The sequence below is a fragment of the Pinus tabuliformis genome, chromosome 9 (assembly GCF_031772625.1).
Source record: "Pinus tabuliformis cultivar Carrire ecotype Pingquan chromosome 9, CPIR1, whole genome shotgun sequence".
Classification (NCBI taxonomy): Eukaryota; Viridiplantae; Streptophyta; class Pinopsida; order Pinales; family Pinaceae; genus Pinus; species Pinus tabuliformis.
Genome location: NC_142307.1, coordinates 478,088,688 through 478,115,833, shown reverse-complemented (window position 1 = coordinate 478,115,833; position 27,146 = coordinate 478,088,688). Strand labels below are relative to the sequence as shown.

The window sequence follows — 27,146 nt, the reverse complement described above, 5'->3', positions numbered from 1 at the left end:
ACAGTAGTTGCACCCTCTAGCAAACCTTCCTTGTCTTCGCCTCCTCCAATCAGTCATATTGTCCTCTAAACAAACCCCTGAAATAGCCCTCAAATGTCCACATTGTCCAGTCCTCTCCTTGTTGCAGCTAGGGATTCCTTTTGGACAGCGAATTAGGGTCTTTAGACTGTGGATGAATGACCTTAGATTAGCCCTCCCTAGACTGCGAATAGGGCTTTCTTTAGGCAGCGTATGAGGGCAGGTTTGGGCAGCATATAGGAGCCTCTTTGGCTGCATATAGAAGCTCCCTTAAACGTGGATAGATCTCCCTTCAATGATCTCGCTTTTGCTTCGGCTAGGAGCCCCTTTTGACTGCAGTTAGGGCATCCCTTTCTGTTGCGTCCAAGGGTTGTCTCAAACCATTTCAAAACAACGTATAGGATTAGGGCATGACTACATTTAGTTAGGTCATGATAAGACCTGCGGCTAGGGCATGATCGGACTGCATTAGGGTCAGCGGTTAGGCCTCCTTCACCGTGCTAGATCTCCCTGCTTGGACTGCGGCTAGACCACCTTCTTTGGGACTGCAGCTAGGGTAGTATTAGACCTCTTCTTAGGGTCTCTTTTTAGACCTGCGTTTAGACCTTCATCCTCTTATATTTCTCTTCCACTAAAAACCCAAAACAAGTGGAGAGAAATCAAGAGTGAAGTGTGTGACTAAATAACTATCAAGCCACCTCCTTTTATACTAAAACGTTGAGCACAAGTGAGGGTTATTTGGTTGCTGGCTGACCTTGACGAATTGTCCCATAACACAAATAAATTCATATCTTCATGAATACTTATCGGAATCGAATGATCTTTAGATCAATCCTACACCTCTCGATGAGAGGAATCTAAGAAAAATATCAGCTGCCATAAATAAGATGACCCACATGGAATTTGGCCCTAGTTGTCAATTTTTAAAAAGTTGTTGGAAGAGAGGTCGAAGCTCTGGGACGCTAACTTGGTGTGGAGGGAAGGTTTGGTCTTTGTCTAGGGTGAAGAGTCTCAAAGAATATTATTGAAAGGAAGATAATTTTGACTGGGTTTTCCCCTTGCAAGGGTTGTGCCTTGCCATAGTGCCTATATCTAGTGTCCATTGTTTTATGTGCCTTTGCTTTGGTAATTGCTTGATTAACTAAAAGAAAAAAGATATAAAGAAAACCTAATAAGAAGTCAAGAACATCACAAGTAATTAACAAGTATAGGAAAATATTTCTGCCTTTCTGATTTTCTAACAGGATCCCTGTCACAAAGGTAGCCACTAGACAATGACTTCTCACAAACCTCCTTTTGAGAGAAATTTTCCCATAGTCTATTCCAATCCAGAAGCTTATCTCATGCTAGGATCCTTGTCACAAAGGTATCCACTAGACAATGACTCCTCACAAATCTCCTTCTGAGTGAAATTTTCCCATAGTCTATTCCAATCCAGAAGCTTATCTCGTGCTAGGATCCCTATCACAAAGGTAGCCAATTGTTTGGAAAACCCACTCAAGGCTATCTTAACAAGCTCATCCTCTGACACAGCTTCCTCAACAATTGCAAGCTCATCCAGAACTTGCTAAATCTCGGAGAGGTATGATGCCACTATGTCCGATCTATTCATCTTGGTGTTTTTCAATTTCTCTCTCAACACCATCTTTCGATTCGGGTTATCACTCTGATACAGCTTTGCGAAAGTCATCCACATCTCACAAGCATTGTTCTTTCTTGATATTTTAAGGATCACATGATCCTTCACAGTGTTGAAAATGATGCATCTAACTTTCACATCCTTGAAATTGTGAGTGGCATGTGTTGTAGGATTCGAAGGAGGTTGTATATCAGTATCAGCAAATTCTCATAGGCACTTTTCCATGAGAATTAGTGAAATTCTCTCCTTCCATGGACTGAAATTAGATGCCCCTTCCATCTGGTCTTCAAATCTCAACCCGATAGAGGTCATTTTTTTTTTTTCTCAAACCAAACATTTAGCCACAAAACCCTTCTGCTGAGAGTAAAAATCTGCTATTATAACCCTTGTGCTACTAATCTTCCCTTTTTTAGAGTTTCAAGTACTCTGATACCATGTTAATTTCCAAGTACCAATTTCAAATTTTTGTTTCCTACAGCTATTTTATGCCCAGAAAATATTCAACTCAAAGAATTAATTTTTTGTTGCCCATGGGGTGCAGCTCAATTGGCGATCATCATGATATGAAGTAATCTGTAAAAAATGAGCTTTAAGGTTCAAATCCTCGTGGGATGAGCCAACTAAAAAAAACATATTAAATTTATGTTGTGAATAGATTCTGAAAACTCCAAAACAAAAATACTCTAGTAATTTTAACTCAATAATGTTGCAGCAGAAATATTTAGAAAATCAATCATAAAACAACCACTGAAAACACAGTTAATTTGCCCCAAAAAAATCGTCCTTAATTAAATTTTATCTAGAAAATTTAGGGCTCCCCTCACAAGGAAAATGGCCCTAAAAATACACAGAAAGAAAAAACAATAATAGAACCTAGAAAAATCCCACTGCATTTTCAGCCCAAGAGAAATTCGGTCCTCCTGGAATAAACACGGCCATGGGAAATCCCAGCTTCCACTTGTGAATTATGGCCCCCACCTGTACGGCCTATGCGCTGGGAAAAATGGCCACCCTTGCTCCACATGCCCATGGGTGGAAACTCGGCCTTGCTCCACAAATTTGGCCTGCACAGAAAACCTGGCCCTCTTCTCAAAGATCTTGGCCTCGCTCCCCTAAAAATTCAACCTCCATCAATTTCCCTTCCAGAAAACCCTTCTTGTCCCTTGCTGCTCACTTTCTGATTTCTTCAGCCTTTCACAAACTTGCAATAGGCTCATTCAAATCTACCGGAATCTCTCCAAAACAATTGTGTCTTCATCCTCTCCTTTAGGCTTCTTTTATAATTTCAAATTGAGCATAATCCCTAACCCTCAATCTCCAAAGTAATAAACAGCTAAGATTAAATCCTAACCCACATAGATTAATGGTTGAGAATAGATCTAAGTCACTTAAATAACTAACTTATTTATCCTTAGGAATTTGCTCAATTACCCAACATTAATTGATTAAATTAATTAATGTGTGTTTCCTAAGTTAAACTTAGGAAAGAAATCATATTAATTGCTCCTCTCGAACAACCACCTAAAGAGGACTTCTCCTCTTGCATGCTATAAAATCAACAATGATTCCATGTCTCAAGTTTGTATCAATCTGAGGTTCTCCTTTAAATTCCTCATGGACAGCAACACGTATATTTCTTAATAAAATATAATGAGTTTTTCTTCTTAAAAAAAAATAATATATATATATATATATATATATATATATATATATATACATATAGCGGTTATTCCAGGTGGTTGGGAGGAAGGAATGGAATCCTCCCCACCCAGGTTCAATTCCCGTGTGTGACATGACACAAGTTGACAGTATATGTATATTCCTCATATGGAATATATAGCATTGAACCTATGAATATATATATATATATATATATATTGTCAATCATGTATCTGTGTCTATACAAATTTTCTAATAAATTGTCATATCAGTAACAAATATCATATTTATACCATGAGGCTTAGATTTTAGTCCATACAAGAAATTAATAAAAAATCATATTATGGGGACCAGGGAACACCTTGACATTTTCAAGGATATCACCATTTGACAAGCGACATCCCACAGGCATCCCCATGCCAACCTAGGATAAATGCCATAACTGTAATGATTCCTTTCCCAAAAATCAGGGATGCATCCCTCTGCAATGTGAATGTTAAGCCTTATTTACAGCATTATTATTCACATTACAAATGGCTCCCAAAAATATAAATCAACAGTGGAAAGTTAACACACCCATACACCCTAAGTTGGTCACTTAGCCCCATTTTGGGGTAAAGCAAAATAACCTACCCAGACTTACCATCCATTTTCATATATATCCTCTTCTTTCTCTCAATCATAAATATTAACAATTATTACTGACAATATAGAATTTATGTTTCTCTGCCATTTGTATTGGAATCCGGTTCTTTTCCATTAAACATTATTATCTTCCTTCAACTGCTGTAGATATGAGCTTCTATTTTATTTCGTTTACATTCTGCAGTATTTTCCATCCCCTCCTATATTTCTGTCAATTCATATTTCTTCCCTGGATTTCCTCTGCTATATTTTCCATCATGAGCCCTTTGTATAACAATGCTGTAAATAATGCGTAGCATTTACAGTAGAAGGTCAACACATCCATACACCCTAGGTTGGTTACTTAGACCCAAGTTGAGGAAGAGAAACATAACCTACTCGCACTTATCATCTCAATTTTCATAGATATCCTCTTCTTTCTCTCAATCATAAATATTAACAAGTATTATTGACGTTATAGAATTAATGCTTCCTTCTCCACTTGTATTGGAATCTGGTTCTTTTCCAATGAACATCATTATCTTCATTCAACTGCTGTAGACATGAGCTTCTATTTCATTACCTTTACATTCTGCAATATTTTCCATCCCCTCCTATATTTCTGTCAATTCATATTTGATATTCCTTCTCCACATTTCTTCTCCTATTTCCATCATACCCATTTCCCACCTCCTTCCATCTTCCTTCCCTGAAATCATTGTTGGGGTTTTATTTTGGAAATTCAGGAAAATTTAGGGATAAAAATCATAAAATCAGGCTAAGTTTCTGGCTTCAGAAAACCTCAGCTTTCTTACACAAATTTTCCCTGACTGAAGTTAAACATGAAGGAATTAAAATATAAATGGATTAATCCATTGAAATGAATATCAATCAAAATGCATAATTTTTTTCTGAGTAGATGCATGCATAAATTTTAACAAGCTTTATAATAATCAATAACCACTAAGTGAAAAGCAAAAACAATGTCAATTACTCGCATAAATGTTTTATTAGTAAGTTAACCATTAACCCCAACCTAACAAATAATAATTATGGAGTTTGACAAGTTCAACAGGACATTGAATAAAAAATACGAGTTTCAGTGTAGCTGTACCTTCAGTGATGCTAAGGAAGCAAGCGTGCAAATCTCTGTAGCACCCTTTTCAACTACTGTGGCCACTTCATCTGTTTTGCATAGAAGGGAAGCCTCTGGCCTGGCATGAGAATGTCCTCTTAGACCAAAATATTCCAAAATAAAGCTCATCTTAATGGCAAATATAAAAAAAGAATATTATAATGTGGACATGATTGTAAAATTCCTCTGCATACCTTTGCTTTGGAAGTAATAAATAAGCCATTCGAAGAGATCTTTTTGACCTTACTGATGATTCAATAAGAACCATCTGCGATTCAATTTCATCATCTGTCCACTCCTGCAATACACAAGAAACATCAAGAAGATCTACAACTATTTAATGTCTATAACATTTCTACAAATATGTTAGAAAGGCAAACTTAAACAAAGTTGCTAAAAAAAATATTGAAATATAAGAGATTCCTTCAAACTAATACAAACATTAAAGGATTTGCGTTGCAAACCTCGACGACTGTAGGATAATCAGAAATCATAATCGATTCCTTCCTTGAAGTATCCCCTAGTCTTTGGGGTAAGCGTTGCCATAACTCTTTAGTAACAAAGGGCATGAACGGATGCAATAACCGCAATCCATTATCCAGACATATCCATAATGTATCCCTTGTAATGTGTTTTACTGATGCTGACGTTGAATTATTATCATCTGCCGACATGACTGGCTTAATTATCTCAATAAAAACATCACATAATTGATATTGGGGCATTCACACAAGTTATTGTAAATCTCACTATGCTTTTATTTTTCTTATTCCTGCGTCTTTTTGTCTACACCACAGAGCCTCGAAGCATAAGATGCCAACATAAAAGGAAACACGGAAAGCATAATATTATGCTAACAAAAGAAAAAAATATTATTCCAATGATTTCTGCTCACTTTGGACATCCAATTCAACAGCAAATTTCTTCTGCTTAATCTATTTTTGGACACATAAATTTGCAGAAATTTTTCTCTGCATATTGGTTCTGCCTCTGTTTTTGCTCTACTGTGCTTTGGTCTGAAGTTGCAAAAGCCATGGAAATTTTGACTGGAGTAGCAACTGAAGTAGCATCCAGAACCATAAGCAGTGTTGTTATTGCTCCACTCATCCAGCGCATAGATGACGTTCTTCGCAGAGATGAAAACACTCAACTTCTGCAAGATCAGCTCAACCGTATGAAGGCACTCTTACAAGACATTAACAGTGAAATTCAACATGAGCAAAGAAGCCCCCCGGACACACTACAAAATTGGTTGCAAAGGCTTCACCATTCACTGGAAGATGCCAAAGGCGTCATAGATCGCGCCCAACAACATAGATGGTGTTTAGATTGCATTTTCTGCAAGCCCAGACTCGCTATGCAAATTAGAGAATGGAATACGAATTTCGATCAACTCTTCAGCAATCTTCAAAGACACTTTTCAATCTTTCGTGATGCCCAACAGATGGTATCGTCGGCACCACTGCAAGCAGAGGCATTGCTTCAGACAGTACTGGAGTCTGGATTTGTCGGGTCCGGGATTAAAGATGGCGAGCTGCAGCTGCGGAGATGGCTCGACAACGAAGATCCGCAATTTCGCACAATGGGCATTTACGGCATCGGCAAAACAATGCTTCTGAAAACAATCTACAATGCATACAAGACAGGTAAGTTGTTTGAAGCCGTAATTTGGACAACTGTTTCTCAAACTTATAACATTGCAGACATGCAGAGTATCATTGCAGAGGAAATCAATTTAAATCTAGGGAGCACTACTTCTAATGCTGAGAGCAGCTCTGCCGTTGATATGAAGGCACTCATTACAAGACATTAGCACCGTGCTACCTCTAGCATTGGGCGTCCCAGTGGGCAATGATAGAGGTAGCAGAGTGTTAATGTCTTGTAATGAGTGCCTTCATATCAACGGCAGAACTGCTCTCAGCATTAGAAGTAGTGCTCCCTAGATTTAATTTGATTTCCTCTGTAGTGATACTTTGCAGGTCTGCAATGTTATAAGTTTGAGAAACAGTTGTCCAAATTACGGCTTCGAACAACTTACCTGTCTTGTATGCATTGTAGATTGTTTTCAGAAGCGTTGTTTTGCCGATGCCACCCATGCCGTAAATGCCCATTATGCGAAATTGAGGATCTTCGTTGTCGAGCCATCTCCATAGCTGCATCTCGCCATTTTTGATCCCGGATCCCACAAATCCAGACTTTGGTACTGTCTGAAGCAATGCCTCTGCTTGCAGTGGTGCCGACGATACCATCTGTTGGGCATCACGAAAGATTGAAAAGTCTCTTTGAAGATTGCTGAAGAGTTGATCGAAATTCGTATTCCATTCTCTAATTTGCGTAGCGAGTCTGGGCTTGCAAAAAATGCAATCTAAACACCATCTATGTTGTTGGGCGCGATCTATGACACCTTTGGCATCTTCCAGTGAATGGTGAAGCCTTTGCAACCAATTTTGTAGCGTGCCCGGGGGGCTTCTTTGCTCATGTTGAATCTGACTGTTAATGTCTTGTAAGAGTGCCTTCATACGGTTGAGCTGATCTTGCAGAAGTTGAGTGTTTTCATCTCTGCGAAGAACGTCATCTATGCGCTGGATGAGTGGAGCAATAACAATACTGCTTATGGCTCTGGATGCTACTTCAGTTGCTACTCCAGTAAAAATTTCCATGGCTTTTGCAACTTCAGATCAAAGCACAGTAGAGCAAAAACAGAGGCAGAATCAATATGCAGAGGAAAATTTCTGCAAATTTATGTGTCCAAAAGTAGATTAAGGAGAAGAAATTTGATGTTGAATTGGATGTCCAAAGTGACCAGAAATCACTAGAATAATATTTTTTTCTTTTGTTAGCATAATATTATGCTTTCCGTGTTTGCTTTTATGTTGGCATCTTATGCTTCGAGGCTCTGTGGTGTAGACAAAAAGAAGGAATAAGAAAAACAAAAAGCATAGTGAGATTTACAATAACTTGTGTAAAAGCCCCGCCGCTGCGTTTTCTCTGGCCCGGAAACTCTTCTCCTGCAACTCCTCCAGCCCCAGAACTCTGCCCCTGAAATAAAATACCCTGCAGAATTATTACAGAATGACTCTGCAGAATTACTACAGTATGACCCTGCAGAATTATATCCTTAAAAACCCTGCAAAATTATGACCCTGCAGAATTTATTATATCCTTATAAACAATTAAGAAACTGAAAAACAAACACAAATTCATTTTTAAATTGATTTACCTGTGGCCCTGAAGCTCTGCCCCTGCTTCTCCTCTAGCCCAGGAACTCTGCACCCTGAAATAAAATGCAGGTACCCCGCAGAATGAATTAATACAGAATAAATACATTGTCATCTACAAATCAAACATGAAAAAAAGAAAAGAGTGAATACCTGAGGTTCAATCTGCTCCTAATTTCATCATATCTTAATATCCTCCCTCTCCCTTTCAACTCTCACAGATCAAAACCCCAAGAAAAATCCTCACAAATAGAAAACACCAGAACAATGGAAAAAATCACAACACAGCATACAACAGATCAACAAGAAACTGCACATGGCCATGCTTAACACCAGGTATGAAAAACAAACACCAAACAAAAAATCTCCACTCCCAAATGCCGCTCTGCTCCGCTCTACTAACAAAGGCCACTTTTCTACCTGCATTCCAATTTAATGGAATCGCAGCCATTATATGCTGTTTCAGTGAAAATTTTAAATCCGTCCGTTACCCTGCGATTTTCGAAAATTTTGAAATCCATCCGCAACAACCTGGCCTAGTACGGTTAAGCACGAAAACAGTCTGGCAAAGTAGGATGATTGCTTTTTGAATTTTTGTCGGAAAGGACCATTATTCATTGTATAACCATTTAATGATATAAAACATTGTTTTTTAATTATATTTTTTTAATATTAAATTTAATTTTGTTAATAATTTCAATTTCAATTTAAGTTTTTAAACAATTTATTATTTCAAAATTATTTTTAAGTTGCCCAACGTTGCCCAATAGAAACTATAAGAAACCAAGTCGTAGATCACTAGAAGACACATAAAAAAGATGGCTTATCTCGTGTAATCATGCCCTAGGTAGAGGTATGAGTACCTCAGGAGTCGCAGAGACCTAATTAAGGACGAGTGAGAGCATAAAAGGGCAGATCCAAGACTAGAAAAGGGTCGAGGTTGCTCATAGTTGTGGGGAAGGTTCTCCATTTCATTATGTCCTCAAGGAAGGCGGACCTACGCAAGAAAAGGAGGCTCTTTCTATGTAAAGGCTAAGGCCTAGGAAGGACTAATTTTGTGGTGCTACAAACCTCAAGTCATTTCCCTAAGATCTACTTTTGGATGCGCTCAAATTGTGATGGAAGAAAGGGTCGAGAATCTTACAAATCAGATCATGACCTAGTGATAAGGCCATAGATCTAAGGCTAATTTTCCATGGTTGCGATATGAGATTAGGGCAGCCAAAGATTTGTATCGAAGTGTGAATTTAGGGCAGAAGTGAATGAGAATGTAGTGTGATGAATAGGGCCAACGAATGAGAAGAAACAAGTAGAGAATGGCCTAACTGATGGGTTATCTCATAACATAAAATCTACAAGCCCTAGATCAGTCAAGCATTGATTGGGTGAGGGATATCCTTTAATCCTAGATCATGATGAAGGGTTTAAAAAGTTAAAAATTGTCATGTGCACTAGTTGATTCACCTATGTGTGTAGATTTTGTTGTGCAAAGTAGTTTTTTGTGGAATTTGAGTGAGTTTGTATTAGAGATTATAAGACCTAAACCTGATTATCAAGTGTCACAGAAATTCAACATATCCACCTTCAACCCATTTCAACACAAATAGCTCTGCAAAGATGTTGTTGTCTATTCCTGTCAATCCTGCAAAAATATTTAGCATAATTTCTATAGCATCTTTGAAAGTTCATTCTTAGATAGGCAGACTAGGGTTGCCTTTAGAGGCACCATCAAAGTTTAGTTTTATTGCTCCAAGAAGAGGGGCACTCCATTTAGAAGGAATGTTGCATTTTGGAAGAGGGAACTCAAGAGGAGATTTGAAAAGAGGGAAAAATATCTAATGATTGAAGAATTATGACTTCCTGGTGGTTGCAGATTGAATCTTTGGGGGGCCAATTGCAGGATAAAATAGTTTCCCTAATGTTTTTGATAAATTTACCACAAGCATCTTCTTTAAATTGTGAGTTTTTTTATTTATTTTCCTACTACATTCTCTCCAAGTCTCCCATAAAATGAATCATGGAAGTGATTGTCAAGCTTTGTTAATTATGACTTGTTAAGAAAAAGGGAGAGATAGGATTACCTTGTATTATACCTCTAGAAGGGATGAAAATAGTTGAACGATATCCATTAATAAGGATCGAGAAGAAAGCTTTTGAGAAGAGAGAAAGAACCCAGTGGATCCATTTCTCTATGAACCCAAAGGCAGTGAAAAGACGATACATATATTGGCAACTTATGGCATGCTTAAGGCATAAGGGTTGCAATTATACACAGAAGATGATACATGCTTCAGGCATAAGGGTTGCAATTCTACACATAAAAGTCAAAGAGAAATAGGTGGCGAGAACTTTTTCAAATTGATGAAAGAAAAATAAGAATTAAGACTGTGTGATGGGTTGTCCCGAGATGAAGGATGATAGACAAAATCAACGTAATGATGACAACTAGATCCTTGATGGACTAAGTAACAACTAGAGGGAAGATTATGTTGAGACTAAGATTAGTGACCTAAAGGAGCTACGTACATTGATAGAGGCAGATTGAGTTGTTGTAGATTGGGAGGCAAGAGGGCCCAACATATGTGTTCAAGGCACGTGGACTGAAAGGGTTGTGTGTGGCCACATCAGCAAGTAGTTCAAGTGTTGTCATATTCAAGGTAGATGAGGTTCCCGTCAAGCGAAATCTACCAGGAAAGAGATGGGGTTCCCTTCAACAAACAACTAGAACAATGTGATTTCTATCCCACAACCATTGACAAGGAAGCTTTAGAACAAATGGAATGCCTGGTCACAAAGGACAAATTCATCACTGTTCTGAAAATTTTGGGCAGAGGGAAAAGTCTCAGACTTGATCGATGGACAACAAAGATATTCCTACACTTTCAAGACATCATGATAGATGATCTCACTAATATGGTGGAAGAGTCTAGAATCTACGGATGGGTTTCTACTGCCACCAATGCCACCTTCATCACAATAATCCCGAAGATAGATAAGCCTATCTCATTTTCTGATTTCTGCCCTATATCATTGTCCAACACCACGTACAAACTTATATCCAAAATTATTGCCAACCGCCTTAAACCCTTCTTGTCTTCATATGTCATAGCTAAACAATTTGGCTTCCTCAAACACTGCCAAATCCACGACGCAGTTTCTATAGCACAAGAATGTATCCACTCCATCAAATCCCACAATTTAGATGCTCGCCTCATGAAAATCAATATGATCAAATAATTTGACTGCGTGGATTGGGAACTGATTTGGATGACCCTACGGAATATTGGCTTTGGCTCCACAATGACTGCCTGGAACCAATCCTGCATAAAATCTACCTCATTTTCGATATTGATCAATGGCCTTCCCACTGACTTCTTTTCGGTCTCCTGTGGCCTTCGTCGGGGATGTGCCCTGTCTCCTCTCATTTTCATCACCATCATGGATGGTCTTAGTAGAAGATTCATTGCTGCTCGCAACAGCAGGCTAATCAGCGGGTGTATGATCATTGCCTCAGCCCACGTCACCCATTTACACTTCGTGGATGATCTTCTCACTTTGGGGAAAAAAGACCCACTGGAATGGCACCACCTTTTCAAGATACTACTACACTTCGTGGATGATCTTCTCACTTTGGGGAAAAAAGATCCACTGGAATGGCACCACCTTTTCTAGATACTACAAGACTTTGGGACTGCATCCGAGCTTCTCATGAATTAGTCTAAATCTCTACTCATATCCAGTGACCCGGAGGCAGTTTCGTCCACGAACATAGAAAATCGATTTGGTGTCACTGTTGTACACTTGGACAGGGGATTCACATACCTTGGATTCAATTTGAAGCTGATGAGCTACAAGATCATGGATTGGGACTGGCTCCTTAGAAAAATTGAATCAAAATTATCACATTGGTCACACAAGTGGATTTCATTGGGTGGACGATTGATTCTCATTAAATCAGTCCTCAATGGCATACCGATTTACTGGATGCACATTTATAAACTTCTGAAGGCTGTCACTCAGAAAATCAACACCATTTTGACCAAATTCCTATGGGCTGGCCCGAATTCCTCTCGAAAATTCCACCTGGCTAGAATGGAATTGATCTCTCCCCCTGTCAAACTAGGTGGATGGAATCTGAAGGACATTGACACCTTCAACTCGGCATTGTTGTTAAAAAATTTATGGAGGGAAGTTCACCATAAGGGCCTTTGGCAGTGTGTCATCACTGCAAAATATTTACAACACCTGAGCTTCAACTCCTGGCTTCAAAATGGTGCTTTTGTTCCCTCCCAAATCTCTTGTTCATGGCACAGTCTTCTTACTTCCAAGCATTGGTACTTTGGATACCTGCGCTGGTCTATTGACTACAAATCTTCCCCTAAGATCGGATTTTATTCCATGGTCGATATGACAGGTTCTCACCTCTTATCCCTGACCCTCATTACTACTCTTCATTTCAGTGGCTTCCAAGTGATCTGGGACATCACCGATGCAGAACAGTCTACTCCTTTCTACACACATTGGAAAGATGCAGCTGCAATATGTCTGTCGGCCCATCTAATACTGGAATGGACAGCTTATATCAATAATTAAAAGCTCTCTGGAATTATTCTTTCGAAAGTCGAAGACTACCTTGTATGGGTCGGTGGATCAAAATTAGACACAGTCATTGTTAAAGAGGCTTACTCCCTCATTACTCAGCCTCCATACCCGAATCTGCTGCACCCCTAGTTGGCTAGGACCTGGAAATGGAATTTCCCCCTCAAGTTGAAATGTTTTTCCTCGCTTGTGGTCCACAATCACATCCTCACTTGGGAAAGGCCACTTCTCTACCTACATTCCAATTTAACGGAATCGCAGCGATTATATGTTGTTTCAATGAAAATTTTAAATACGATCGTTACTTTGTGATTTTCAAAAATTTTGAAATCCATTCTGTAATAGGCTCGCCTAGTACCGTTAAGCATGAAAACAGGTTGGCAAAGTAGGATGATTGCTTTTTGAATTTTTTTCGAAAATGACCATTATTCATGGTATAACCATTTAATGGTATAAAATAATGTTTTTTTATTATGTCTTTTTAAGATTAAATTTAATTTTATTAATAATTTCAATTTCAATTTAAGTTTTTAAATAATTTATTATTTTAAAATTGTTTTTAGTTAATTTTTAAATTAATTCTAAAATTAGATTTGCAAAAATATTTTATAAAATAAAATTATAAAAACTGGTATCTATTTTATTCTATTTATATGATCAAGATTAGATGTTGTTAAAAGCATGTTATCCACTTACTCTAGCTTAGATGTTGTTAAAGCACATTATCCACCTACTCTAGCTTTGATGAAGATGGTACAAACTCATAAAGTTTGATGGATAAAAAGTCAAATATAATGAAGGATAGTATTTACTTTCTTTATGGGATTGATGTTAAATGTTGTTTAAAAGTATATCATCCCACTACCCTTAACTTTGATGATGGTGGAAATACATGATATTAACTTTCTTATAAATACTACTTAGGTTGAAAATACCTTTTGGGATTAGTGTAAGACCTAATATTGTTTCTGACTTAGTGAAAGCTCACCTTCAGAGAATGTAAGGAAATGTATTTACAGTCCAAAACCTTGAAAGCTCACCTTCCAAGAATGTTTCGCTCCCCTTCTGAGAATGTAAGGACACAAATTTATAGTCCACGACCTAGATACATCTGGTAATAATTAAAGTTTGGCCTTAGGTGGTATGGTTTTCCTCGAGTAATGGTAACAAGTGATATTGCATTCAAAAATAGAAACAACTAATCGTTGTCCTTCTTATTGGTTGATAATTGACTTATTTTTATTTTCCTTGTTGTGAGGACAACTATTAGTAGTTCTTAGCGAGGAATGCCCACTTATCAAAGTCATTCAAAGATATAACCCAATGTACCAAATTCCAAACACTACGTCTTGAGAGGTTACTAATTGACTTTGTTCCATAGTGAATCAAGTGAGCCATCATCCAACAAACCTCCCTTTTTTCTTATCTATAAGAGAATATACTCTCCAATCTTCTCAAAAGAGATAAAGTAGAGGCTAGTATTTTCATAAGGGTGGTGTAAATCCTTTCTAGTCCTCCCTCCAATATCCAACACTTCAACAACTTGGAAGGGAGGAATCAATTTTGAATTTTTTTAACCATGCTTATGATCATTTTTTAATCCCCTTCTATCAATAAATTGTTATATCCATTTTGAATATCCTCTTGAATTGTGTAACTTGGAAGGTACTCCACAACCATAGGAGTTGGTTTTGTGTGAGTTTTCACCAAAAAAGGGTTTGTGGGCAAAGAACCCCAAGCGTAGGGTTTTGTACCCAAGGTGTGGGTGTGAAATCTAGCAAAATAATTATTATTTATTGGTTGTAGCAAGTGGAGAACCCTAAAAGGAGTTATGGTAATCCGATTCAACCATGATGGGGTTTTAATTAACTAGAAGAAACCCTTACCTTAATTTAGTTGGGGTTATTATTGTAAAAGGACAAGTCTGGAAGCCTTGAAGAAGACCCTAGAAAGGGCTAAACGTTGCCAAAGAGAAACTATAAGAAAGCAAGTGGTAGATCACTAGAAGACACATCAAGCGGATGGCTTATCTCGTGTAATCATGCCCTAGGAAGAGGTCTGACTACCTGAGGAGTCATAGAGACCTAATGGAGGATGATTGAGAGCATAAAAGGGTAGATCCAAGACTGGAAAGAAGGTCAAGGGTTCTCATAGTTGTGGGGAAGGTTCTCCATGTCATTATGTCCTCAAGGAAGGCGAATCTACGCAAGAATAGGAGGCTCTTTCTATGTAAAGGCTAAGGCCTGGCACTACTACATGTAGGGGGGTTTTAAGACAATATTTGAGTCAATTGTCTTAACTTAAAACAAAAAGAAACTTGTGTATTGTCTTAAATATTGTCTCTAAGCGGGTGTCTCAAAATATAATGTCTCAAAAATTTGTCTCTATAAAGACAATATAGAACACATATTATTATTGTCTCTATAAAGACAAGAATTATTGTCTATTAAAAGACAATTTGATTTGTCTCTCTAGAGACAATTTCATTTGTCTCTCTAGAGACAACTTCATTTGTGTCTCTTTAGAGACAATTACAGTTTTGTCTTTTTAGAGACAATGGCTCAGATTAAAAACATATTGTCTCTATCCATAATTCAAACTATTGTCTCTCTAGAGACAATATAAAAAATTATTTTAAAAAAATAAATAAAATCATAATTCAAACTATTGTCTCTCTAGAGACAATACTAAAAATTATTTTAAAACAAATAAATAAAATCATAATTCAAACTATTGACTCTCTAGAGACAATATAAAAAATTATTTTAAAAATAAATAAATAAAATAATTTTGAATGTTCTTTCAAAGTAGTTTCACATTCAAAGTTCACAAATAGTACTCGTGTATGAGAGAAACCACCACAGAAATTCCTGTCTGATAGAAACCAGCACATGTGGGTTATTAATAGTACCCTGTTATTCAGATCAGTTCAGACTCACTTTTAATTTCAGATCAGACGGCGAGTTCTGCAGGTGCTATATAAGTCACTTTCTTGTCTCGTCGAAATGTCAAATACAGAATCGACACTGTATACAGAGCCATAAGTGGAAATAAAACTATTCCTATAAATATAGAAGCTATCTTAGGCAGACTATTATGGACCAACCATGTCCCAAATCCTGAGCTTAGGTAGTAGATGTTGACAACTATGATACACCATCCAACAATCCAAGCAACAACCAGAAGATGCCATACGATAATGAACAAACAACGATTACAAAAAATGAATTAACTTTTTTTCCTTATAATCCAAGCAAGCATTTCCAATTCAAATACAGTTAGACTTTATTTTAATCGTAGAAATCCTCAAGCCTGTAGTAATAGCTTACTAGTTTTGAGTTTTTATGAGGACCCATCTTTATGTCACTGCTCGTAAACTTCAACAGTGGAATTAATGTATATGGCAATTGAAATGACAGTATGATCTGCAAGAAAGCAATGGAATAGCATTAGATTTTAGAAACATATAATGTTGGAGTAATCGTTACATTTATCTTATTTGAAATCTATCATTTAGATTAAGCAAAAAAGATATACCCGGTGGTTTAAAACTTTAATGATAACTTTTTTACTGGGGCTCCAGTGGCATTATGACATGACTATGTTGTAATATGTTGAAAATGTAAACTTTTGTGAATTACGCTGGAAGCTGGTTTCTTGGAGTGTTTCAAAAAAATTGAACCTGTTCTGATTCTATCATTCAGATTAATCACCATACTGGGATCCTCTTAAGAACATGGGATTCATTGCTAGCTGAAAAGAATGGTAAGCTTTTGAAAGTTTACTAAACCTGCAGTTTTGGGTGTAATGGTGTAATGGAAAACCTCAACATGGTATGAGACTCTTGGCCATGTTTACAGATTTAAGAGTGCTATTAGAATAATTGTCACACTCATTTCATTGTGAATAGTAATTTTCACACTCATTTCATTGTAAATAGTAATTGTCACACACTCATTTCATTGTGAATAAAATTAAACTGAATAATTGCCAAATCCGCACCCTAAAAAATGGGATTAATTGTCCAATCAAAATAACGATAAAAGTTTGAAAATTTACTAAACCTAGATAAAACATTTCAAAGATTCAAATAATAGAATAATACAGATGGCCACATTGATTATCAAAAATTTCTATTGACCCTGCTTATACTTTAAAAACGTACCGATGACATAATAATAAGCTTCCCAGCACCAGAAGAGCCATAGATAACCGAAACTATCAAACTTGGGACGATGGCAATAGATCTTGAGAGAAAATTACGCAGCCACACCTTCATTTTCATATTAAGAAATCCCTGCAACGAAAAAAAAGATACACCAAAATTTAATGTCATTCTGTTATAAGAATACTATGGAAATCATAGGTGCAACTGTCAATATTCATTTTCCTTCAACTGTAAAAAAAACAATACGTGGTTGCAATGCAATATTGATGTACCTGCATGATATACTGTCCAGCATATGTTCCTGTGATCGACGAGCTTTGCCCAGCTGCTAGTAGTGCAACGGCATAAACGGTTGAGCTCGTTTTCCCTAGAACATTCTGAAGAACAACAGAAAAGGTTTCCAGTTTATGTGTTTCCACAGAACCCAACTGATCAACACTCCGAATAATTTCAATGCCAAATATATGAATATCTGTGTATACTAACAAAATTTCTGGGGTCTTTTTTTCAAGTTGCACAGCAATGAATTAAAGCCTTGATAAATGGGTGAGTTATTTGGACTGCAAAATTATGGAAGGGCTTCAAATGCTATAGGAGGGAAGAAAATGATAACACTACTGACAAAGTGGACGAATCATTTTCTGGGGATTGAATGATCAACTTACCTTTAATAGAAAAGATGCTCTATTCAGATCCAAGTTGGTACAATTGTCCGAATCCTCCGGAGATAAGTTTGGGGAAGAACAGACTGCCCCGCTCACAGGAGTAACAGCGACGTTGATCAAGAATGCTATAAATATAAATAGAGCAACCCCAGTTTCTACAAGGAAATACGTGGTTTACTCCAAGCAGGGTTAGGATGCCCACCGGTGTTGAGGCTCTGGGCACTAAACCTGCTCCAGCTTTTGAACTGAGCATAAACGAGAACCATTCCTGAGCATTCAGTAGATCAGGTCAGATTAATTGAGGAAAATCTAGAGTAATCAGTTAAAATCCCAGAAGAGGATGTATAAAACAATGAACTTACCCAAGTAACAAAATTGCTGATGATATCTCAAAACCAGACTCTGAGAAAGCAAAGCCTTGCAGATCGTCGCAAGCAAACCCTTACAGATCGTCGCAAGCAAGAAAACTGAATCGTGTAGCAAAGGAATGAGGCCGAATTGTGGGAGGGGTGAGTGAGTAAGTTTCCTTGTAACCCTCCTCCTCTGTAATCTACATCGTCCATCGGATAGGATCACGGAGAATCATCGATGTGTTGGTGAATCCTGGAGCGAGAGATGACAAGTGGATGGAGCAGATTTAGCATCGAGAAGGTTCAAAGGCCAAGTGGTGACTCTAATAATAGGACACGGTGAATCTGGAGAATTTCCTTCTCAAGCAGAGGCCAGAAGAGAATAACCACACCTATCATATCAGAAGAGAAACTGTATTCGCTGGGTAGTCAGAGAAAGCCTAAAATAACCCGGATAACCTTCATGCATGTGTACCTATACACGATTAACAGATAAATGTAAGCGGGGTATTGAGGACGCATCAGGAAAATATATAAAGCGGTTGTCGAGCAGAGAAGACTCTGAACCTCACCTGTAATAAATAACATATGTGCAAAATGAAACCCCGGGTGACAGAAAACCCGGGTACAAAACCCCAAGTTGGTACTCATGTTCGGATTAAGAAAAATGTGGGAGGGTTGACTCCATGCACAAGTAACAAAGGGTTTTCCTCTCAAACCTGTTGGGGTTTTTCCTCAAATAACAGGACACAGTGAATCTGGAGAATTTCATTCTCAATCGGAGACCACAGAGAAATAACCACACCTGGCATATCAAAAGAGCATATGTATTTGCTGGGTAGTGGGAGGAAGCCTGAAATAACTTGGATAACCTTCGTGCATGCGTACTTGTACACCATTAACAAAGAAATGTAGCAGGGTATTGAGGATGCATCAGGAAAATATATAAAGCGACTGTACAGCAGAGAATACTGTGAACCTCACCTCTAATAAATAACCTGTGTGCAAAATGAAACCCTGAAAGAAAACATGTGTACAAAACCCCAAGTTGGTACTCATGTTCGGATTAAGAAAAATGCGGGAGGGTTGACTCCATGCACAAGTAACAAAGGGTTTCCCTCTCAACCCTATTGGGGTTTCTCCTCAAATAACAGGGCATGGTGAATCTAGAGAATTTCCTTCTCAATCGAAGACCACATAGAAATAACCACACCTGGCATATCAAAAGAGCATATGTACTAGCAATTGTCCCAAAAGGTACCAAGAGAGGCCAATAGGATTATTAAATTGGAATTGTTGAATTTTTCTAGCAGAGATGTTGGTTCAAGCCTAAGACTATATCCAGGAATACTGAAACCATGATTGAAGACACAAAAGAATGATCAAACAGAACACATGCCAACTTATAAGACAAAACACATCATAGACTCTCTAGCTCATGATGATGAATGCAGATGGAAATCAGTGCAAGGCCACCGCATATAGTCATGATCGAAGCCAAGAAGCAGAAAAACCCATTCATAGATACAACAATAACGTGCACGCCAGGAGCTATGACAGTCCAATGATCTGACAGGTTTAAAGCATGGGAAAATCAACCCTCAGGAAGCCACAAATAACTTCGCAATAAAATATAAAATATAAAAGCCTGCATGCCACCTTCTTCATTTAAGAGTCTTCAGCGATGGAAACAAATCATTACCTATTTTCCAGATAATTCATGGTAAGATTAAAATTGACTATACCACAGTATTAAGTCAGGCCTGCTGAGACAGATAAATGTACATTGAGAAATCTTACCTCCAAATCCTAGAATAATCCCAAGTTGAAGTTCTGGAAACCCAAGCTGCGCTTTTGGGGTTGAAATACGAGCATGACAAGACTGCGTAAATTAAATACATCCATGATAACTCAAAACATGTAAGTTCCCAAAATTCCCCTTCCAAAACATAAAATTACAAGAGATGGACAATCATTGCCACATACCATTGCTAATTCTAATCCACCACCAAGTGCAAGCCCTTGAATAGCAGCTACGGAAGGTTTCTTAGCCTCTATAACAGCACCAAAAGGCCAAAAAGGTCAGAGCCAGAAAAGGTTCCATCCTAAAAACACATAGTATCCTTTTCCAAACTTTCAGGGGTGCCTAAACATCCATCAGAATCTTAATTTTTTTATGTTAACAATATCAACATATCCAGCTACGTATTACAATACAGGAAAACATGTAGAATCCTTTACCAATACATTGATGAGTTCCTAACTATGCTATAAGAATGCTACTTTTAACTGTACCATCAAATCCAACTATACTCTACAATAAGCCTAGGTATCCATATTTTGGCACATTCCTAGAAAAGCTCAAAATGTCAAGGGTATGATAATGTTTCGCTTTATAGTATTCAACTAACATATGAAAAATAACGATCCAGCAAAATGTCTTTTACAAGAATTGGTAATGTTTTTTGAAATGACAAGTCAAAGTAAAAGCAACATTCCTCTATCTTATACATTATTTGTGGATTTGATAATAGCTAACATTCCCGAGATACAGTACCCCCACTTCAGCCATACATATCACCGACAACTTGCAACTTCAGTGAAAACAAAAAAAAGCAACATATATAAGAAATGCCTACCTTCAATAGTATTGATCATAAGATCAACAGAAACTCTACCCAAATGCGACAAGTTCCCTGCTAGATACACAGTTACAGAGAATTGAATATGAGCAAATATGGAAACCTTTGAAACAATCTGCAACAGAATTTGAATTTTGTATGAAAACTTAGTTTGGCATACCAGTCTGTTGTACTTCCTGGAGAACGTTGATGTCAAAACCACCTGAGAATTTGCCTCCATTACCTAACAATGCCAAAACAGAGACAGACATGAAATCATCTCGATTTTTGAACAGAAGCATTTACATCTCTCTCTATATATGAATAAATATAAAGATTTATAACACCATTGAACATTTAGTACAGTTTCCATCCCTTCTGCAAACTGCATTCATATCACTATCACTATTATAATCAAACAATCCTTCAAAATTAGATTGCAACCGACAACTTCAAAACATGCATACCAGTGACAACAATGGCCTTCACATCATTTCTCCTCATTGCTTTGTCATATTTTTCTTTCAAGCCTGCAAGAACTGTAAATAAAACCAATTGAATTGTTACTACAGATATTAAGTTAAATGATGACACATATGCTAATCCATTACTTACACCAAGATATCAACACACAAATGCGTATGTCATTAAGCCTTCTCTTTCAATGAACATAAAAATATGACGTAGTCAACTACTTACTGGACACTGGACAGTAATATGATGAATTTGGTAAGGTTGACCTATGATTTGGAATTGGTATGCGCAAGGTTCACTGACAGTTTGTTCTTGAAATTTATTACAACGATGAATGGTTCTATGTTATGATGATCTTGATAATGCTGATCTACAATCTAGAATCTGCATTATGAGATTCCCTAATGGAAAGAGCTCTTTCTTGAAATTAATTATCACAATTAAGGGTTAAACCAATTAGTGATATGTATTTGTTCTAGATATCGCTCTAACTTTTACGCTATGCATTCCACATTATGTATTTCTCGTAATCAACTATGCTTTTATTGCAAGACTTGAATATCCTTTCTTTCCATAGGCTTATCAGCATATTTCATTACTCATTTTCACAACAAAGAATGTCCGAGATAGTTCTCATTTTTCTAACTATGCTCATAATCTTTAATCTCAAAATCACATCTCTGATTGCGAAGGTGTCATCAGGCTGACCTGATTTTATGTTTGTACTCTCTTTTCTCATTAACAAGACTTCAGAGTCCCATATTTTTTTTAACACCTCCTTCTAAAGATTCTTTAAAAGCTGATAGTTTGCATTAACTTGCAGCTCAATCTCAGGATTAGATCAAGCAAGCATCCATAAAAATGAAGATGACTCTGACAAGAGTAGACTCCTCGATTACTTTAAGCTTTGCCCACTCTATCCAAAATTTGCCAAAAAAAGTGAGAATTCAGTACAACTTCTACAATGTAATGCTAGTTTGGCCAAAAAGCAGCTTCTTCAAAAAAACAAAGAAGCATGAGAAATTTAAAGAATGTCGCCAGACTATTCTAATTCGTCTGAGTCAAATTTCCAAGTTCGACTCTGTTCTTTGAGGAAACCAAATCTAACTTGACCCCGAGTCATATATTCAGACTCAAGGTCACATGCGAGTCAAACTGATTCAATAAGTTTCGACTTTCAAGTGATGTTTCAGACTTTGCCATCTCTATCTAAAAGACAGAGAGAACCCAAAAAGACACTCGTTGTGTTTGTTTTTCTAACTTAATTCGACAGCAGCCAACCAACAAACCTGTGTCACCTATCGAGAATCCATAGCATTTCAAGTATGTGTGTGTATATAAGATCTAAAATGAGTTGTCTTTAATATTCCCGTTTTATAGCTGTCATAAATACTTGTATTAATCAAATACATATTTTCTCCCCCGAAGGTATTTTTTCCTTTGTTGAGCTATGGTCTAGAGGTCCAGACAGGGGAGTCACCACAATAACAACCCAGGTTCACACCGCAGCTGGAATAGAGCCCCACTCGTGTATGAATCGGCGAAGATTGATAGCACCCGCATTAATAGAGGCTTTATGGGATGAACTTGGGATTTATTGCTCCCAACAGACCATAAAAAGGTGTTTACCCCTGCCCAGAAAAAGTAAATTTAGTGTATCTTTTCCTTTCCCAAATCAATTTACAAGTTTTTCTCGAGTTCAAATTAACTCTTGATATTGGGCCTTTACAATTCGTACTCGAAGTCGAGATTGATCACTTTGACAATTTAATTTCCAAACTGTTGGGCTTTGGCCAAGAGAAGTCTGGTAACTTCAACAATATTGTGCCAAATTTCCACAATTGTCATTTTGTAGAGTTGTAAAAACTTCTAAACAAAATTTAAATAAAATAAGTTAATTTTCTTCCCTTAAAATTATCACTCCCCGGATCGTGCTAGGATTTTCAAAATGAAGTTTTCAGAATCTGCATACCTCTTTATACCAATATGAATTCGACACCAAATAATTTATCTTTTCTATCAGAAAATCAACATTTTATCTCACAAACAGGTTTCCAGTAGATTTGACGATTAACCCTAGCTTTTACTAGAATGAAAACGAAAATAGCATAAAACATGTAATAATTAATACTAAAAAAACAGCAATTAAAACCCTTTTAAACCTAAAAACATCATGAAAACAAACATCTGATCCTTAAATCAAGCATCGTTAAAACCCTCAAATACATAAAAATTTCAGTTTCAGCTCAGATTCTATGATTTCTATTTTCAATTTTGTAAAAAATCATTTCGAGCCCTTACGTGTTACTACCAGTGTTGGAAATACTGAGAGGGGGGTGAATCAATATTTCTTTTTCTCACTATTGTTTTACTAGTTAAAACATATATGTTCAGAAACTCAAAATGAACAGCAGGAATAAATGCTTTTATTAATATAACAGTGCAGTAAAATAAATACAATAAATAGATTGTCACAATTGGTTGCCAAGCTCCAACTTGGACTTTGGTGAGGCTCCAACCTCCTGAGCACCAACTCTATTTTGCCAAGACACCAATCTTGGACTTAGGAGCACCAACTCCCAAGGACTTCAATCTTGTTCTATTCTGAGGCTCCAACCTCTTTGGTATACACTGGTGAGCTGTTGCGCTCTTTACAGGTTTCCACTGCTTCTGCTGCCCCCTTTTCTTCTGCTGCTTCCACTATCTCATGCTCAAGTTATGCCATCCACCAACAACTCCTCAGTTCTCTGCTTTTTGCTGCTTTTATATGCTCCATGCCCCTGTCCATTCGTTTCCTCTTACATGCTGGCTCTTTGGCTTCCTCCTCAGTGGCTATCGTTTCCTCTGACTCACTATATCGCTTGGCACTTCGGCTTCCCATTTCTTTGCTTCTTCTGTCTATACAAGTGTTCCAATCTTCGCAGGACGCGTTGTATCGATGGCAAGCATTGAGTCAACGCAGAGGACTATATTTATAAGACTGTAACAGCGCTGCTTTTATGTTTATCAGAGACCATCGCTCAAGCACTTTAATCACCCATCAAAAGCCACCTTTTATTGGTGCTTTAGTACTATCGGAAGCCACCACCCGAGCCTTTTATCACCCATCGGAAGCCACCACCAGAGCCATTTATCACCCATCGGAAGCCACCACCAGAGCCATTAATCAACCATCACACAGGCTTTATCAACCATCACCGAGCGCTTTAATCAACCCGCCACACTTATAGAATCAGAGCCACCCTTCTATTGCCGCTTTTATGTCTATCGGAAGCCACCCTTATAGAATCAGAGCCACCCTTCTATTGCCGCTTTTATGTCTATCGGAAGCCGTTATCATATGCATTTTGGCCCTTTAAACCGCGCACAAGGCAAATATGAATTACACGGGAAATATGAGCAAAAACAAGTGAAAGTGCTAAAGGGCGGACTTCAAGGATCATAGCACCCATATCTATACCTATGTCGGGTCCGCAGCCTTATCGCAATCGGCGATCGCAAAGGGCCGATGGCCGATGGGCCGATCCTCCTATGGACACGATATTCCATTTAATCATGTTGTATATGCCTGTCGGGTCCACTGCTCCTATCGCTATCGGCGATCGCAACATAACTGCAGTCACCAATGGCCGATGGCCGATGCGATGGACCGGATGCAATATGGTATTAAACCATAATTTACATATATGTCGGGTCCGCTCCTTATCGCTATATAACATCGTCTATTGCCGATGGCTGATCCGATGGATCGGATGCGATACGGCAATTAACCTTGCTTTATAAATATATCGGGTCCGCATGCTTTCATTGTTGTCGGCGATTGGATGTGGGAAGCCTTTATAATATGAGCGATTGCCGCGAATGCGATATTATTATAGACTGCCTTTAATACCTCCATCGGGTCCGCCTCCTCTTATCGCAATCGGCATTCGGGTGAGGCATGGCTTTTAAGCACTGCGATATATGCCGGACGCGATATTATTATACACCAAGTTTAATGCCACCATCGGGTCCGCTCGCAATCGGAGGTTTCAGCAGTGTCACATAGCCGAACCCCCGACGCGCATATATGCCGAAATATATGTATTAACACATATACCTGTGTTTATCCGCCGAAAGGGGAAATGCCTTTGATTATTGTAAAATGCATATATATGGGTTTTGGGCGCCCAACAACTCCCGATAGAGATAATGCATGCGTATATGGATTTTAATCTCCCGACAACTCCCGATGGAGTTAAAGCATGCATATATGGCCTGATGACTCCCGATAATGATTAAGCATGCATTCAAGGGTTTTATAAGCCCGATAGTATTAATGAAGGCATATATGGCTCAACAGCTCTGTTTGCTGCGCTTGCTCCTCCGATGGCTCCTCTTGCTCCTGTAGCTCCTCCAATGGCTCTGTGTGCTCCTCCTCCTTGGCATCTCAACAGCTCTGTTTGCTGCGCTTGCTCCTCTTGCTCCTATGTGGCTCCTCTTGGCATATATATGGCATATATATATGTGGCTCCTCCTATAGCTCCTCTTTGCTCCAATGTGGCTCCTCTTGGCATATATATGGCATATATATATGTGGCTCCTCCTATAGCTCCTCTTTGCTCCAATGTGGCTCCTCTGGCTTGGTCTGCTCCTCTTTGCTCCATTTGCTCCTCTTGGCTCCGATATGCTCTGTCTCCTCCTCTTGAATATTGCCATATTGACATCAATGACAATCTGTGTCCAACAGCCAGAGCATTGACCGGCGGATTGGTCATCTTGATTATGGCAACTCCATCGGCTCCAACCTCCATGGTCACTTCCACCTTCACCATGATTCCCGACACACACCTCGACTGCAAAACAGTTTAATTCCAGGAGCCCAATTAAGCCTTCCAAGCATATAATTTATTTGTATATTATTTATTTAATATGTATTAAATATAAATATATAACTAATTTTATATTTAATAATGTTCATATATATTAGTCTAAGAATAATAATAATGTAATAGGGATTTTATTTGTTTGTTTTTATTAATATTGGAATTAGGAATTTTTTAGTAAATATAGATTTATTAATAAACTTATATTATTCGAATGACCATTATATAATAGTATATTTTAAAGAGTAATTACCTAATATAACTAAATTTAAGAATGACATAATATTTAAATCATATTAGAATAATAATAATTATAAACATATGACCATTATAGTAAATATGATATTATATTATAGACTAAAAAATATCAAATCGATTTTAATTTCAGATATAAATTAACAAATTTACCTGTTGTAGCTATTTATAGTATGTTAGTGGTTTGACTAGGTCAAAATTAGCAGTTGGCAATTTAGCCGTTGGAGTCTCTGCACACTCTATTTATTCAGCTTAGCCGGATTGGTTCTTCAACTTGTCCTGACGATGAACCACACTGGTTGGTTCGAAACGCGTCGACAAAAGATTGGTTATGTGATTTTGCTGAAGATTATCTAAACGAAGAGAATACAGTCGGCCCCTTCCCCGATCTCAGAAGATTCATTATATGTCCTGACTCATAGAAGGCGACCCAGACGAGTTGGAGAGTATGAAATCACCTCTATGGTTCCTATAGTGCAATAAATGGCGCAGGAGTATAGAGATAACTCCATCACCATGTTGCTCCTCACTGTGCTGCACTCAATCATCATGCTGGACCTCATTACCATGTTGCACACATCATACGGTTGCATCATCAAGTTGTACCTTATCATCATACTGCACCCACCAGTGTTACCTCATACTGAAACTCATTGTGCCCATCATGCTGCATCTCATTGTAGCATTTATTTATCAATGCTACACTACACTTCATCATGATGCCCATTATGTAGCAGTATTCAACATCATGTTGCACCTTGATGTCACATCTTCTAACAGCATATAGGGCAGTCTTCAATATGTCAAGACAGTCCTGTCTAACAGTCATCAAATCCTTGACTGTGGTGTTATGGCC

General features: G+C 37.8%; 2 protein-coding genes across 15 annotated transcripts in view; both read right to left on the bottom strand.

Annotated features, from left to right (window-relative positions):
* The window catches only part of LOC149149294 (uncharacterized), a 187,752-nt gene that overhangs the window by 121,366 nt on the left and 39,240 nt on the right, over window positions 1-27,146 (bottom strand). For 10 of the 11 annotated variants that reach the window (XM_089445901.1, XM_089445893.1, XM_089445897.1 and 7 more), the window contains 10 exons: window positions 21,164-21,235; window positions 20,878-20,940; window positions 20,715-20,771; window positions 17,928-17,993; window positions 17,726-17,808; window positions 17,333-17,437; window positions 17,058-17,189; window positions 16,222-16,317; window positions 5,270-5,373; window positions 5,055-5,154 (listed from right to left, as the gene is read on the bottom strand). In XM_089445901.1, coding sequence (XP_089302027.1) covers window positions 5,055-5,154; window positions 5,270-5,373; window positions 16,222-16,317; window positions 17,058-17,189; window positions 17,333-17,437; window positions 17,726-17,808; window positions 17,928-17,993; window positions 20,715-20,771; window positions 20,878-20,940; window positions 21,164-21,235 — 878 coding nt within the window. The remainder of the gene's footprint in view (window positions 1-5,054; window positions 5,155-5,269; window positions 5,374-16,221; window positions 16,318-17,057; window positions 17,190-17,332; window positions 17,438-17,725; window positions 17,809-17,927; window positions 17,994-20,714; window positions 20,772-20,877; window positions 20,941-21,163; window positions 21,236-27,146) is intronic. The other variant, XM_089445903.1, reaches the window with a different exon arrangement.
* Window positions 6,906-9,015, bottom strand: LOC149149295 (putative disease resistance protein At1g63350). Of its 4 annotated transcripts, none has more exons than XM_089445907.1 (3): window positions 8,447-9,015; window positions 8,296-8,349; window positions 6,906-8,129 (listed from the first exon to the last, which is right to left on the bottom strand). In XM_089445907.1, exon 3 carries the CDS (start codon window positions 7,733-7,735, stop codon window positions 6,947-6,949), a length of 789 nt encoding a protein of 262 aa, XP_089302033.1. In that variant the 5' UTR covers window positions 7,736-8,129; window positions 8,296-8,349; window positions 8,447-9,015; the 3' UTR covers window positions 6,906-6,946. The 4 variants fall into 4 exon arrangements, with proteins under 4 accessions (XP_089302033.1, XP_089302031.1, XP_089302032.1 ...); XM_089445905.1 differs by having other exon boundaries at window positions 6,906-8,114; XM_089445906.1 differs by having other exon boundaries at window positions 8,296-8,342.